Source organism: Microtus ochrogaster, chromosome 2, assembly GCF_000317375.1.
Source record: "Microtus ochrogaster isolate Prairie Vole_2 chromosome 2, MicOch1.0, whole genome shotgun sequence".
In the NCBI taxonomy this organism is placed as follows: Eukaryota; Metazoa; Chordata; class Mammalia; order Rodentia; family Cricetidae; genus Microtus; species Microtus ochrogaster.
The window spans coordinates 14,317,388-14,331,788 of NC_022010.1; the positions used below are offsets into that span (position 1 = coordinate 14,317,388).

A 14,401-nucleotide genomic window follows, 5' to 3' on the forward strand; every position below is an offset into this window, starting at 1 on the left:
TTGTAGACCAGGCTGGTCTCGAACTCACAGAGATCCGCCTGCCTCTGCCTCCCGAGTGCTGGGATTAAAGGCGTGCGCCACCACCGCCCGGTTTATTTTTATTTTTTAACTTGTTCAAGGTTTTATTTATTTTTAGGAATGTAGTCTGTGCACCATCTGTGTGCAGTGTCCACAGGGGCCAGAAGAGAACATCAGATCTCTTGGAACTAGCATTTCAGATGGTTCTGAGCTGCCATGTGGGTACAGAACATTGAATCTGGGTCCTTTGGAAAAGCAGTCAGTGTTCTTAACCACTGAACCATCTCTCCAGCCCTGCAATTAATTTTTTAATGTGTGTGTTGTATTAACTCAAGACCTCACACACACTAAGCAAATGTGTAGGTAAGCAAGCATGAGGACCCGAGTTCAGATCCCAGGACCTAAGTAAAGCCAGCTGCAGCAGCGGCACCTGATACTCCAGTGGTGGGCAGTGCAGACACAGGTGCATGCTGGGAACTCACTGGCCAGTCAATCTAGCCAGAAAAGTGAGCTCCAGCCACAGTGAGAGATCCATTCACAAAATAAATAAAATAGAAATAAATAAATAAGCATGGTTGGGGAGATAGCTAGAAGTGTAAAAAGAATTGCCACTTGCTGGGCGGTGGTGGCGCATGCCTTTAATCCCAGCACTTGGGAGGCAGAGGTAGGCGGGTCTCTGTGAGTTGGAGGCCGGTTTAGTCTCTACAGAGTTAGTTTCAAGACAGCCAGGGTTACACACAGAGAAACCCTGTCTGGGGGAAGGGGGTAGTAATTGCGACTCAACAATACAAACCTGGCAACTTGAGTTCAATCCCCAGAACAGAACACATGGGAGAACAGACTCCATGAAGGTGTCCTCCGGCCTCCACACATTTATCATGGTATGTACATACCTCCAACAAAATAAAATTTTAAACTGGGCAGTGGTGGCACATGCCTTTAATCCCAGCTCTTGGGAGGCAGGGGCAGCGGGTCTATGTGAATTTGAGTCCAGCCTGGTCTACAGAGTGAGTTCCAGGACTGCCAAAGCTACACAGAGAAATCCTGTTTTAAAAAAACCAAAATAAATAAATATATTTTTTAAAAAGGACAAGTGCAGATAGAATACCCCCATGCCCCCACATTCATATACCACACACAAACTCAAAATAAGTATCTTTCTGTTTGTTTGTTTGTTTCAACACAGAGTTTCCCAGTAGCCATGGAGCCAGTCCTAGAACTTGCTTTGTAGACCAGGCTGGCCTCAAACTCATAGAGATCCTCCTGCCTCTGCCTCCTGAGTACTGGAATTAAAGACATGCGCCACCACTGCCCAACTGCAAAATAAGTATCTTAAAAAGAACGTATTTTTTTTCTAGAGAATTTCTAACCAAAGGGAAAGTGCCTATGACATATTGTACTATATGTGGACACAGTCATATACATTCAGTGTGGCACCATTCACTGTATAAACACGTAAGTGCCAGGAGAATAGTAGTGACTTGTTGTAATTGGGAGCGGCGGGGCTGCGTCCCCAGCACCCTGGCCGCCCATTCACTCTAGCCCTTACTGGCTAATTCTGATATCTCGATCAACCTAAACTGTGTAGCACCGGTCTTACCGGGAAAAATTCAGCATGTCTGACCTGGCTGCTTGCTTCATCGCGTGCGTCTCAGAGAGCAGAGCTATTGCATCTGCCCGGGAGAGGGGAGCATGGCGTCTCTGCTCCAGAGAGCAAAGCTGTTGAGTCTGAGCTCACTTCCTCTTCCTCCCAGCATTCTGTTCTGTTTACTCCTCCCACCTATGTTTTAACCTGTGAGGCCAAGCAGTTTCTTTATTCCTTAACCAATGACCTTCCTCCATCAGTGACTGTCAGACTGGGTGGCAGGACTCTACGTAACCCTTTCATTCCCAGATCTTCTGTAGTGAGGATGTCTCACATTGCAGCTCAAAAAGGGAATCCTCTAAGTTATATTTAAGCAGTTCATGTGAGGAACATACATGGACTCCTGACTCTGTCCGGAGTTGCCGGTGTTTGGGGATTTCTGCCATGTGCTCAGACTGACGTCTGAGCTAGAGTCAGGACCAGCATCCGCACAGCTTCTAGAGTTGCCCCAAGAACATACACTAGGTTAACAGCAACTGTGCAGAGGACAACGCAACTCGAGCTCTCTCTGCAGGCCCGGCGATGTGCTTCCTGCCTTGAACACACCATCCCGCTGAAGCCCAGGGTTGTAGTCTTTGCCCAGGGAGGGCAGAGGTAGACTAGCCTCACATGCCCAGCTCTGCTCACCAGTTCACCTTCCACCTCAATCTTAAGTTGCAGGTTTAGGGCTGGAGAGGCTATTCAGTGGTCAGAACACTGGCAGCTCTTCCAGAGGACTCAGGTCTGGTTCCCAGCACCCACATGGTGGCTCACAATTGTCTGTAACTCCAGTTCCAGGTGATCTAGCACCCTCTTTTGGCCTGCAAGGGCTCCAGTACACACACGGTACACAAACATACATGTAGACAAAACACCCATACATATTAAATAAAAATAAATACATCTTTTAAAAATTACAGGTTGCAACCCTCACATGGGGTCATGCAATGAACGCCAGGGAGGGGCTGCAACAAGCTTGGCAGCAGTGGACGGTTTCTGCAGACGCAATTAAAAATGTGCTCCAAGGCAAGCATGCAATCAACCCCGGGGCGCATGGCAGCACTTCCTCTGCAGCCTTGGTTCTGAACAAACACGTGCATATTTGCCACAAATGCCACCATGCCACAAAACACCACAGAGTGCCGATGAAAACCTCAGCTGGGATCCAGGGCTATCCACTACTGCAGGCTGCAGTGTCTTTCCTGCAGAACTACGATCACGTGACTACAGAAAACAAAGACTTTTCCTATTTCCCTACCATTGCTGCTAGGATGTGAGTATTACAATATATTCGGAATAGACTCCAGTAGAGGTTTGGTTTTTTTTTTGTCCTCTGTCCTGGGGATTGAAACAGGCCCTCAGGTATGCCAGGCAAGAGCCCTATAGATGAGCTAGACCCTCAACCCAAAACGCTTGATTTAAGAATTGCTGTTTGAGTTGCTGACTCAAGTTTTATTTTTTTTTTTTTAAAAAATCACTAAAGGGCTGGAAAGATGGCTCAGAAGTTAAGAGCATTGCCTGCTCTTCCAAAGGTCCTGAGTTCAATTTCCAGCAACCACATGGTGGCTCACAACCATCTGTAATGAGGTCTAGTGCCCTCTTCTGGCCTTCAGGCATACATGCTGACAGAATATTGTATACATAATAAATAAATAAATAAATAAATAAATAAATAAATAAATAAATAAATAAATAAATAGGGGAAAAAATCACTAAATAAATTTTGATTTGGAATTAGACTTTCCAACAATTTCTAAATGACCCTAAATACACCCTATGCTTTTTGGCATCATGCATTTATGTGAAGCAGTATTCTTGGTATTAATGACTATAAAATCAAATCTCACCGCCTCTGAAAAGCACTGAAGGTACTCTTCATCTCGCAGCATTGGACATTTAGCTAAGATTCAAATTTTTTTTTTCAAGACGGGGTTTCTCTGTAGCTTTGGAGCCTATCCTGGAACTAGCTCTGTAGACCAGGTTGGCCTCGAACTCACAGAGATCCACCTGCCTCTGCCTCCCTCGTGCTGGGATTAAAGGTGTGTGCCACACCACTGCCTGGCTAAGATTCAATTCTTTATGTAAGAAGAAATGAGCACAACCATCTCACTAGTATACAAAATTGTTTTGTCTTCAACAAATGATAAAACTGTATAGAAACCACAAAATTCCTTCTTCATTTATTATCAGCAAATGTTTGATTTGTCTACCTATTTTATACACTAATATACCCAGAGTTGTGCAAAGAAGGGTTTGCAGGCTGGGTGTGGTGGTGCATGCCTTTAATCCCAGCACTTGGGAGGCAGAGGCAGGTGGATCTCTGAGTTTGAGGCCAGCCTGGTCTATAGAGTGAGTTCCTGGATAACCAGAGCTACATAGAGATCCTGTCTCAAAGGGAATAAAGGGGGGGGTGCAGGCAGCAAAGGCTTAGGAGGCCCCTCTTCATGTAATAGCACACATCCATGAGGAATTCTGCCTGGGGAATGGGCACATCTTCATCCCTAGTCACTCAGCTCATCTGGCACGTTTCCAGGCTGGCCTGCAGTGACTGCTCCCGGAGACACCTGATATAAATAGCCCATCCTAGTGCTGGTATTGTGTGCCTGTACCTACCTTCTCCTCTGACGGGTAAAAGCCGATCGCTCTCATGACAAAAGGGAGCTCCGACAGACAGATATGTTCCGACACCTGCCTGGTCTCCATCGTATCAATGCCTTGACTGCGAATCTGAGAATAGTAGAAGTAGTCCTCCAGCTCCTGCGCGGAACCAAACAGAAACGGCACACAGCAGTCAGATACATCCAGGAAAGGGATGTTTTCTAGAAAGCCTATTCTAAGCTTAGTAGGGAGGAGGGGGCTTTACGGAAAAGCATAGAGGGTTAGTCTCTAATGTCTGCCTTGACTAGATGTCCCCAGGAAGTGTTTGATGACAATTACCCTGTAGAATTTTCCTTCTCTGCCACCAGGCACCAGACCGTAGAATGGGGTCAAGTCTTCGCCCCCAAGAGAAACGGCCGCCTCCAGGGCACTGGAACAATAAGAAACATCATCATTAGGAAGCACTCTTGCATGAAGTCATGGAGCAGTCACACAGATGGTGGCCTCTGCAGGGTCTCTGTCCCTCAGTGATGAAGCCTGCGACAGAAATTCAATTTCAAGTGTGGAACGCAGCCGTGCAGGGCAGCCACCTTAATTATGGTGACATGCTCATTCTGGTGACAGGGCAGGTGCCTGGCAATTTGTCTGCTATCTTTGGGGACCCCATCTCTCCTGGGGGCCAGGGGAGGCTCCAGTCTGAACCTCAAAACCTCTTGAGCCGATCGTGTCCGATCAGCACCAAAAGGATGGGGTGCTCTTCAGGTGCACTGCCAGTACTAATTGCTCTCAGAAAAGCCCGGGAGATCACAGGGACCCATGCCAAGTGGATAAAAATAACCCTCTGCTCTCTAGCGCAGGGTCAGGTTCTCCGAAAATAGGCCCTTTGAATGGGAAGAAAACCTACTTTTGCATGAGACCAACAGACTTTTTCTCGCTCAAAAGGCAAATAATCTAAAGTCACTGTTTTTTTTTTGTTGTTGTTGTTTGTTTTTTTTAAAAAAAAAAAGCCACTCACTGGATTTCCACCAGTCCAGTGAATTAGAGCCTACTTCAGTGAAGACCTATAGTGGAGAACTGAAGAATCCAGAACTGGAGTCACAGGGGCATGCACACGAGCCTGACTGTGCCACCGGCAAGCTTGTGGCCATGAGAAATACCCACCTCTGCTCGGTTTCTGCATCTGTGAAATGGGAAGGGACATGCAGGCTGCCATAAGAATTAAGTAAACACACGTGAAGGATTTGCCGCAGGCCCTTTTTTTTCCCTCAAGTACCATTCCATCACTTGAGCCATCAATTGACCCCTTGGAAGTTAAGTGGGGATAAGAGCGACACTTGTCTCCAGGATGGCTGTAAGATGAAGTCAAGAGGACTGTGTAAGGCAGTCAGCAGAGGGCCGAGCCCAGAGCGCAGTTCTGTCTGTGCCAAGGACAGACGATCACTGGCATGTCCTTGCCCTTTTCATAAGAACCACAAAATGTCCTCTGCCCTGCTGCTGGGTCCAAGGGAGGGCCTGACGCATTGTTCTCCACATGTGCCTGAGGTCCTCTCCTGCAGGACCCAGGCCTCACCCGACTTCTTGGCGCTGACAAGAGGCTATGAAGGCAGGAGATCAGCTAGTCATTCCTTCTCTGTGGCCCCTAGGCTGCTCCTGATTCCAAGGGTAACAAGGTCACTTTCAGACAAGCTGCCTAGAGCAGGGTATCAGGACCAGAAGTGACAGAGGGCCCTGTTACCACCAGGAACCCCAAGGGTAGGGATGCAAATGCACTGGGCTCCCTAGGGCAGCTTGATTTTCTGGCTCTGCCATCAGCATTGTGCCACGTGCACCCTGCTCCTGCCACCGTCTGCTGACCCCAGAAAGACCAAATTTCTCTAAGCAGAACAAAGAAAGGGGCTCATTCTCTCTGTGGCAAGGGCTACAAACTGTCTGCTGACCCTAGAGGACCAAATTTCTCTAACCAGAGCAAAGAAAGGGGCTCATTCTCTCTGTGGCAAGGGCTCCAATCTGAGCAAACTGCAGAGGACACGGAGAGCAGAGCTGGGCAGGAAGAAGGCTAAGAGCCACGAGTGGATGGTTGTTCTGCAGGCCCACTCTGCGGCCAGGCAGCCACATGGGATTCTGGTCACCTTCCCAAAAGCCTTCTTGTGCCTAAATTGAGGTCTCAATCACAGAGAGAGAGAGAAGAGAGAGGGGGGGGGAGGGAGAGAGCGATCACCGGGACATGGAAAGAAAGTGGCATTTTATTTATTTTTTTTAGATTTATTTTATTTTGTATGTATGAGTGTTTTGCCTGCGTGTATGTGTGCCCACCACATGCATGCCTGGGGCCTAAGGAAGCCGTGAGCCTCCATGTGGGTGGGTGCTGGGAATTGAAACCCGTTCTTTGCAATAACAATAAATGCTTTTGACTGCTAAGCCAACGCTCTGGTCCTGGGAAATAGGATCTATTGAACATATCTTTTTTTTTTTTTTTTTAAATATTTAGTTATTTATTATGTATACAATATTCTTTCTGCGTGTATGCCTGAAGGCCAGAAGAGGGCACCAGACCTTATTACAGATGGTTGTGAGCCACCATGTGGTTGCTGGGAATTGAACTCAGGACCTTTGGAAGAGCAGGCAATGCTCTTAACCGCTGAGCCATCTCTCCAGCCCCTATTGAACATATCTTATATTCAGGAATAGCATGGTTGCTTCTAGGCAAGGGGGCGAAGCTAGAGACATCAAGAGTGACATCAGGCAAGCACCCGAGAGATGCTCCCTAACAGGAAGAGCTGGGGCTTGGAGGAGTTAAAGTCTACATTATTCTGGTTGTTGTTGTTTGTGTTTCATGTTTTGTGTACCCCACATTAGCCTTGACCTCACTATGTAGCTGAGGATGACCTTGAACTGCTGACCTCCTGCTGCTACTTCCTGAGTACTAGGATTATTGTCCTGTGCTGGCTGCTACGCTAACCAAGCTGGAACTTGAACCCACGTCTCTGCTTGTATTTGAGTAGGAGGTGGAAGGTCTTTCCACCCCACTTCACTCTGTAACTATCTCATCAATAAATCCAGTACAAAACCAAAAGCTTTTCAGAGAGGGTCTCTCAACTCACTACAAAGTGGAGGATGATCTTGGTATTCTGGTTCTCCTGCCTCCACCTCCCGAGTGCTGGCATGATCAGCTTGTGCCACCATGATGGGTTGTCTTAGGGTTATTATTGCTGTAATGAAACACAGCAACCAAAGCTATTTGGGGAAGAAAAGCTTCATTTGACTTAACTTTGTTTGTTTGTTTTTTGAGACAGGGTTTCTTTGTTTAACAGTCCTGGCTGGCTGTCCTAGAACTTGCTCTGTAGACCAGACTGGCCTTGAACTCATAGAGATCCACCTGCCTCTGCCTCCCAAGTGCTGGGATTAAAGGTGTGCGCCATCGCTGTCTGGTGGCTTAACACTTCTTGTATCACCAGTCATCAAAGGAAATTAGTGCAGGAACTCAAGCAGGGCAGGAACCTGGAGGCCTGAGCTGGTGCAGAATAATGCTGCTCACTGGCTTGCTCTCTATGGCTTGCTCAGTCTGCTTTCTTATAGGACCCAGAACAGCCAGGCAGTGGTGGCACATGTTTTTAGTCTCACATTCGAGAGACAGATCCCTGTGAGTTCGAAGCCAGCCTGGTCTACAGAGTGAGTCCAAGGGCAGCTTGGTCCAGTGCTACACAGAGAAACCTTGTCTTAAAAAAAAAAAACAAAACAAAACAGGACCATCAACCACAGTGGGCTGGAGCCTCCCATATCAATCACTGAGAAAATGCTCTCCTGGCTTGCCCACAGCCGGACCTTGTGGAGGCTTTTCTCAGTTGGAGTCTCCTCCTCTCAGATGACTTTAGCTTTTGCCAAGTTGATATAAGGGTAAGCAGCACGTGCATGTATCTATTTGATACTGGGAATGGAGCTAAAGACTTCATGCATGCTACCAGCTGAGCTGCAGCCTGGGCCCTGGTGGATGCTAGGCACACACGCTACCAGCTGAGCTGCAGCCTGGGCCCTGGTGGAGAATTGTATTGTTTACTTGTTTGGGGCTTTTACATTTCTTTCCATTAGTGAAATGCTGAACATATTAAGTCACCAGAAGCAGCAATAAAGTGCTAATTAGTTTATAATGATCCTTTGTCCCTACAACAGATTAAATGGAAATTCTCAGAAGCCTGGATTCTGGCCAAGCATAGGAACACTACTGGAAATCCCTACTGGATCCCACTTTGACTGAGGCCACAAATCAAAATGGGGAGACTTCATCTCCCTCCAGCAGGCCACTGGTCCCAAGGACTGCAGGTGGCAAGTGGGTGACACATTGGGACTGCTGGGGAAGTGCTTCTGGATGGAGAGCTAGCTCACCTCCAGTTTCCAAGTCCCCCAGCGCCTGGATCAGCTCACCCGGGATGGCAGAGGCAGAAAGCAGAGCTGTAACTGCAGTCTGAAGGCATCATGGCGCCAGAGCAGATTTCGCCAGCTATTCTCACTCAAGTTCAGGGTACAAAGGAAAGCGTTAACATCTGCCATAAAGGGAAAGACGAGCGCTTGGCAGATGGCAGGGGCAGACGTTACTGGAGCCATGAATCAGGCAGCCTATTGAGGAAGGAAGGGACCTCTGCTGTCTGCCTCTGAAGCCTGCGTGGACAGGGTCATCAGAGACACGATCTGGCTGCCCACTCCTTGGCTCTGCCCTGGTTCAGATCACTGTATTTAGATGGATGAGAGAGCCACCTTAAGCGCCTGTCCCATCTGAAACACAAATGCCCTTTTCAGGAAGAGAAGAAAGGAAGGATGCCGCATTTTATAGATTGGTTACTGCATCACCTATGTAAACCTGTCCGGTCCATACAGGACTCCATAAAAGCTGTTAGTCCCACTTCACAGGCAGAATCAAAGGATTAGCGGATTCTAGAGCCGAGACTCCACCTTAAAGTAGCTATATTCTTACTCTGATGTACAAGTCTAGTATTTTCCAGCCTCGCTTTAGGCGAGCAGGTCTCCTTTCAGGGCAGGGAGGAGCAGATTCTTAATTCATCCTTACTGTTTCTGCAATGCCCACATTGGAGTCTTAGCCTTGGTCTCTTTGTCCAGCGTGAGAATGCACAGATACTGAGAAACTTCAGGGAGCCAGGCAGAGCCAGGGGCATTTTCACCATCCAAGCTGGAAATTTAACGAATGGTCCGTGAGGCTGCACAGCAGCCTTTGATCTGCACATAATGTCACCAGGAAGCATCCTGAGAACCAGGGACCCTTTTGTCCTAGCACAGAATGGGCACGTGGCAGGCACTCTGTAGCTGTCTGCTGCATCTGAATGAAAAGAAGGGGCCCAAGGGCTGGAGCTACCGCTCAGCAGTTAAAAACACTTGCACTCTTGTGGGTGGCTCACAACTGCAGGAACTCCAAGTCCAGGAGATCCAGTGCCCTCTTCTGGCCTTCTCAAGCACTCACATGCAGAAGTGCATACTAACATGTACACATACGCACACAAATACATTTTTAAAAAGATGTCTACACTTCCTTATGGGGCCAGGGTATGTCCACTCATGTACCTTAAGTTGATTTCCCACTGAACCACTGAGCAATCTTGGCCTCCGGATGTGAAGGCATAGCGACCGTCATAGGAAAGGGCCATTCCAGCCACCCCGCTTGGGTGGCAAACGATAGCACATGTTTTGTGTGGGTTGCCATCAACTGGTAAGATCTGGAGTCCAACCTAGGGAGGCAAGTGTAATTAGGTGTTCAGACTCGAGTACCTGAGTCTCAAGCTAGCCTGACATACTCAGGCTTCCCCTCCAGATGTTTCTGCTATGCATGCACACATCTGGAGCCATCTGTCAGAGTCAACATACGACTAGGCACAACTGATTGGTGTATCTTCCGTGTAAATTAGATTGTTCCAGGTCAATAAAAAGAAAGAAAAGCGTAATTTGGAAGCCTCTGAGTTTTCACTGGGAAACTCTGAGAACTCTATTTGAAAACATCTCCTAGGAGCCTGGAGATGGCACTTGTCGCCAGGCCTGACTGGCTTCTACCTCCAGGACCCACATGGTGGAAGGAGAGAACAGACTCCTGAAAGGTATCCTTTGACATACTGTGGTACATGTTCACGAGCGTGCGTGTAGGTGTGTGCATGTGTAAACACGTGCATACACACACACACACACACACACACACACACACACACACACACACACACCAAAAAATGAAAGCAAAAAGAAAGAAATGCCTCCCAGAAGCCTTTCTCACTAATCTGTGGTAATTTTCAGTGTGGCCAATGACCCATATGGAGGTAATTCTCTGCAGCAGAACTAAGGACCCATGGGTCTTTATCATCTGTTGTATTATTAAGATTATTTCTTTGGGAAAGGACATTTGAGCCACAGTGCCTGTTTGGAAGTAAAGAACAACCTTCCCAAGGTAGTCTCTCCTCTCACCAGGGTCCAGGGCTCAAACTTGGGTCCCCAGATGAGGCAGTGAGCACCTTTCCTGATTGGCTGTCTCATGGGCCCTGGATCTCAAGGTCTTTAGATCATTGCACAGTTGTTTTGCAGGGACAGAGAAGGGAAGCCTACCTTGTCTTTGTTGATGAACACCAGGTAACGCTTCTTCAGCTCTAACGTGGATCTAACGGGGAGCACCTGTGTGTGCTCAACAGGAGACCCATAAGCCGGTCCAAGAATTGTCTTTCTGTATAGGGAAAAAGTGCAAACTCCATAAACTTCAATGTATATTTTAAGACTATAAACGGTACTACCATACTTGTGTTGTGGTGTGTTCTTTAGGGTTTGGGTTTTTTGTTGATGTTGTTGTTGTTGTTGCTGCTGCTTTTTTTTTTTTTTTGAGACACAGAGTCTTGCTATGTAGTCCAGGCTGGCCTAGAATTTTATTTATTTATTTATTTATTTATTTATTTATTTATTTATTTTTGGTTTTTCGAGACAAGACAGGGTTTCTCTGTAGCTTTGGTGCCTGTCCTGGAACTAGCTCTGTAGACCAGGCTGGTCTTGAACTCACAGAGATCCGCCTGCCTCTGCCTCCCAAGTGCTGGGATTAAAGGCGTGTGCCACCATCGCCCGGCTTTTTTTTTTTTGGTTTGGCCTAGAATTTTAGAACCCTTGCTTCAGTCTCCTGAGTGCTGGGGTTACAGGCACACACCTCTATACCGGAGTCCTTAAGTATTTGTGATTCTGGATTTCCTGTCTTGTCACTCAGCTAATCTCTACGTAAGAACCTCTCAAGTGCTGCCAGCGACTGCTGTAAAGAAGTGGCACTGGCTCCAATGGCAAATGTTGCAGTGGACTGGAGGGGAGCTGCCTGTGGGGGAAGCCCCCCGTGGCTGCGGTGTGCACTTTCCCTCCCGACACTATGTCCTAAGGAACGGCATTGAACAACTAAGAGAAAGGCCTGTGAGGAAATGGCACATCTTGGCAGGATGCAAGCAGACACCCGACAGGCCCACAGACTGGAATGAGACACCACCCTCTGTTCCAGACATCCTTAAATGACACTGGTCACCAGATCCATCATTGCACCAAGTTGTAGTGACTCCAGTCAGGCCTCTTTAGCTCGACTTTATAATCTATTATGACTCTGTGCCATGTGCAGTAGGGTGCACAGCTTCTGGGAGGGGCCCTCCTTTCCTTCCGTCCCGAGGACTGAACTCAGGCCCTTGGGCTTGGCAGTGGCAGTATTTATCCACTCGCCTATCTCTCTGTATTCACTTTTTTTTTTTAAGCTCTTGATATTTTGCTCAGGCTGGCTTCAAACCCCTGGGTTCAAGAGCACCTTCTGCCTCAGCCTCCTGCTGAGCTAGAATTGCAGGTACACGCCACCCATGGTACCCAGCTTGTATTACCCCAACTCCAGCTGCTTCCCCAAACACGAGCTTGCTCTAAGGTGAGGTCCCATTGCAGGCTGCAGGTGCTAGATAAAAGAGAACTGATCCTACCACACCAGCCTTGTGAGTACCTCCTCATGCCTGGTGTGAGGTAGTCAGGATGCAGAGATGTGCAAGGTCTAGCCCCTGCTACTGAGGCCAAGGACTGGCAGGGTCAGAAGACAAAGAGCTGTTTGAGATGCCATGGAGTCAAAGGGTCTGGGGCGAAGTATTCCTAGTGGGGCAGCTGACTGTGCTCAGAATGATGGATCCGAGGCAGAGAGAACAGCCTGTAGTAGAAGAACGGGACTCAGGAAGAAGGTAAAGGCAGGGGACACAGATCTAAGAGGCACAGACGGTGATGGGAAAGGGACAGGAGACACAGCAAGGGGACACAGTGGCAGGAACAGTTTTCACGGTGAACTTTCTGCTCTGGGCTGTGAGAGACTCAGCACTTTGAAACACTACAATGCCCACCAGGTAGACAACGTAACAGCTCATGCCTTTTCCTAAGGCCCTACCACATACTGGCAAGTGGGCAGAGGCAGGGGAACAGGGGTAAAAGCCCAGGGACAGGGTATGAGAAGACGGGGACCTTTGTCCCTGGTTGGGGAAGTTGTGGGGAGTAGGAGCTATGGAAACTCCAATCATATAGTCATTCAATAAATTATGCAGGTCTGTGTACACCGGACCCTATGCCCTAGTGCTCAGAACCACTACAAAATTGAAGCAATGCAAACGCCTAGCGCCATCTGCAGACACACGGGTGGGCAGGAAGGGCCAACCCTCAGCCAGAACAACAAAGCACTAGTTCGCGGCCCAAAGTGGGTGAGTCTCAAGACCACATTAAGTGAAAGAAGGCAGACACAGAAGGTCACATGCTGTGTGACTCCATCTATAACATGAAATTATATACACATGTGCAGAACAGACAAGTTCAGAAGACAGAAGCAGGTCAGTGGTTTCCAGGGACATAGTGATGCAGGGCCGGGAAGTGGCTACCGATGGGAACGAAAGTGTGCTCTTTGGTTTTGCTCTGCTTTTTCATGTGGTCTAGAGTGGCCTCAGACTCGCTATGTAGCTGAGGATACAGCTTTGAATTTCTGGCCCTCCTGCCTTCACTCCCGAGTGCTGGCATCCAGGCATGCATCCCTGGCTTATTAGGCAAGAGGTAGAGAACGCAGAACTTTATACATGGTAAGCAAGCATTCTACAAACAGAGCCAAACTGCCAGCCCAGGAACCAGTTACCCTTTGGGTGTGACAGCAGCTTCTTGAATTGCACAACTTAGTTAGTGGATACAGAAAAAAAAAAGTGCTCAGAACAGTTCTTGACACAGGCATGTAACTGTTAGCGACAGTCAACCTGTCTGCCCGTATTCTGCAAAACTCGTATCTCTTCATTCAGATTGAAAGACATTTCATGTTCATTGTAAAAAAGAAAGTTCAAGCCTTCAGACATTCATAGAATAGAACATCCACATCCTACAATGCTGGATTCTGTCCCAAGAAAGACATGGGCCATTATTTGGTCTGTGTGACTCACTCAAATTTACGTACACAGATTTCGTAGGAAGAGAGAATTATACTATCCACACTTATTTGGAAATTTGCTTTCTCTCTTACTGCATCTTGGAGATATTGCGAGTTACTGTGTAGACAGTTATCTCGTTATTTCCCCCGTTTGCTGAAAGAGACATTGTGCTCTGGTATACTGACAAGACATCACTTAACTAACGCCCTATGAATGGACATTTGTAAGTTTCCATTTCAAAACATATTTCCATACAAGAGATCCTTTTACTTACTTCTTGGCCTAGCACAGGGCACTTCTCCAGGCTTCATTCCTAGACGTCAGAGGGTATAAAATTTAACAGAGGGTGACAAATTGCTTTCCCCGAAGGTTACGCCAATTTACACCCCCACCAGCGGCTGGACGAGCAGGCCTGCTTCCCTGCACTCTCGCCAAGGCTCCGACCATCCATCACTTTTATCTTCACTAATCCCATTTGTAAAAGGGATGCCTTGCTTTCGTCTGCCTCATCAAGAGAGGCTGCTGAGCATCTGCCCCTACGGTTAGTGGTCTTCTGTAAGCTGCCTTGCTATAGCCTTTCAAACACCTAAAATGCATTTTAAAATTCTTTTTCTGATCCTCATGAGAAGACAATGCTTCCCCAGTTGAACTGTGGCTACCAGCCTTATTATTTTTCTAACTCAAGAGATGCCTTACACAAGGGAAGAAGAGGTGGTTATACATTTAATGTGCC

The 14,401-nt window shown here is 47.6% G+C and overlaps 1 protein-coding gene across 1 annotated transcript in view; it reads right to left on the reverse strand.

Annotated features, from left to right (window-relative positions):
- The window catches only part of Wdr66 (WD repeat domain 66), a 92,672-nt gene that overhangs the window by 22,575 nt on the left and 55,696 nt on the right, over window positions 1-14,401 (reverse strand). Inside the window, exons 15-18 of the mRNA XM_013349789.2 lie at window positions 10,832-10,946; window positions 9,809-9,972; window positions 4,580-4,670; window positions 4,256-4,399 (exon numbers count right to left, since the gene is read on the reverse strand). Coding sequence (XP_013205243.2) covers window positions 4,256-4,399; window positions 4,580-4,670; window positions 9,809-9,972; window positions 10,832-10,946 — 514 coding nt within the window. The remainder of the gene's footprint in view (window positions 1-4,255; window positions 4,400-4,579; window positions 4,671-9,808; window positions 9,973-10,831; window positions 10,947-14,401) is intronic.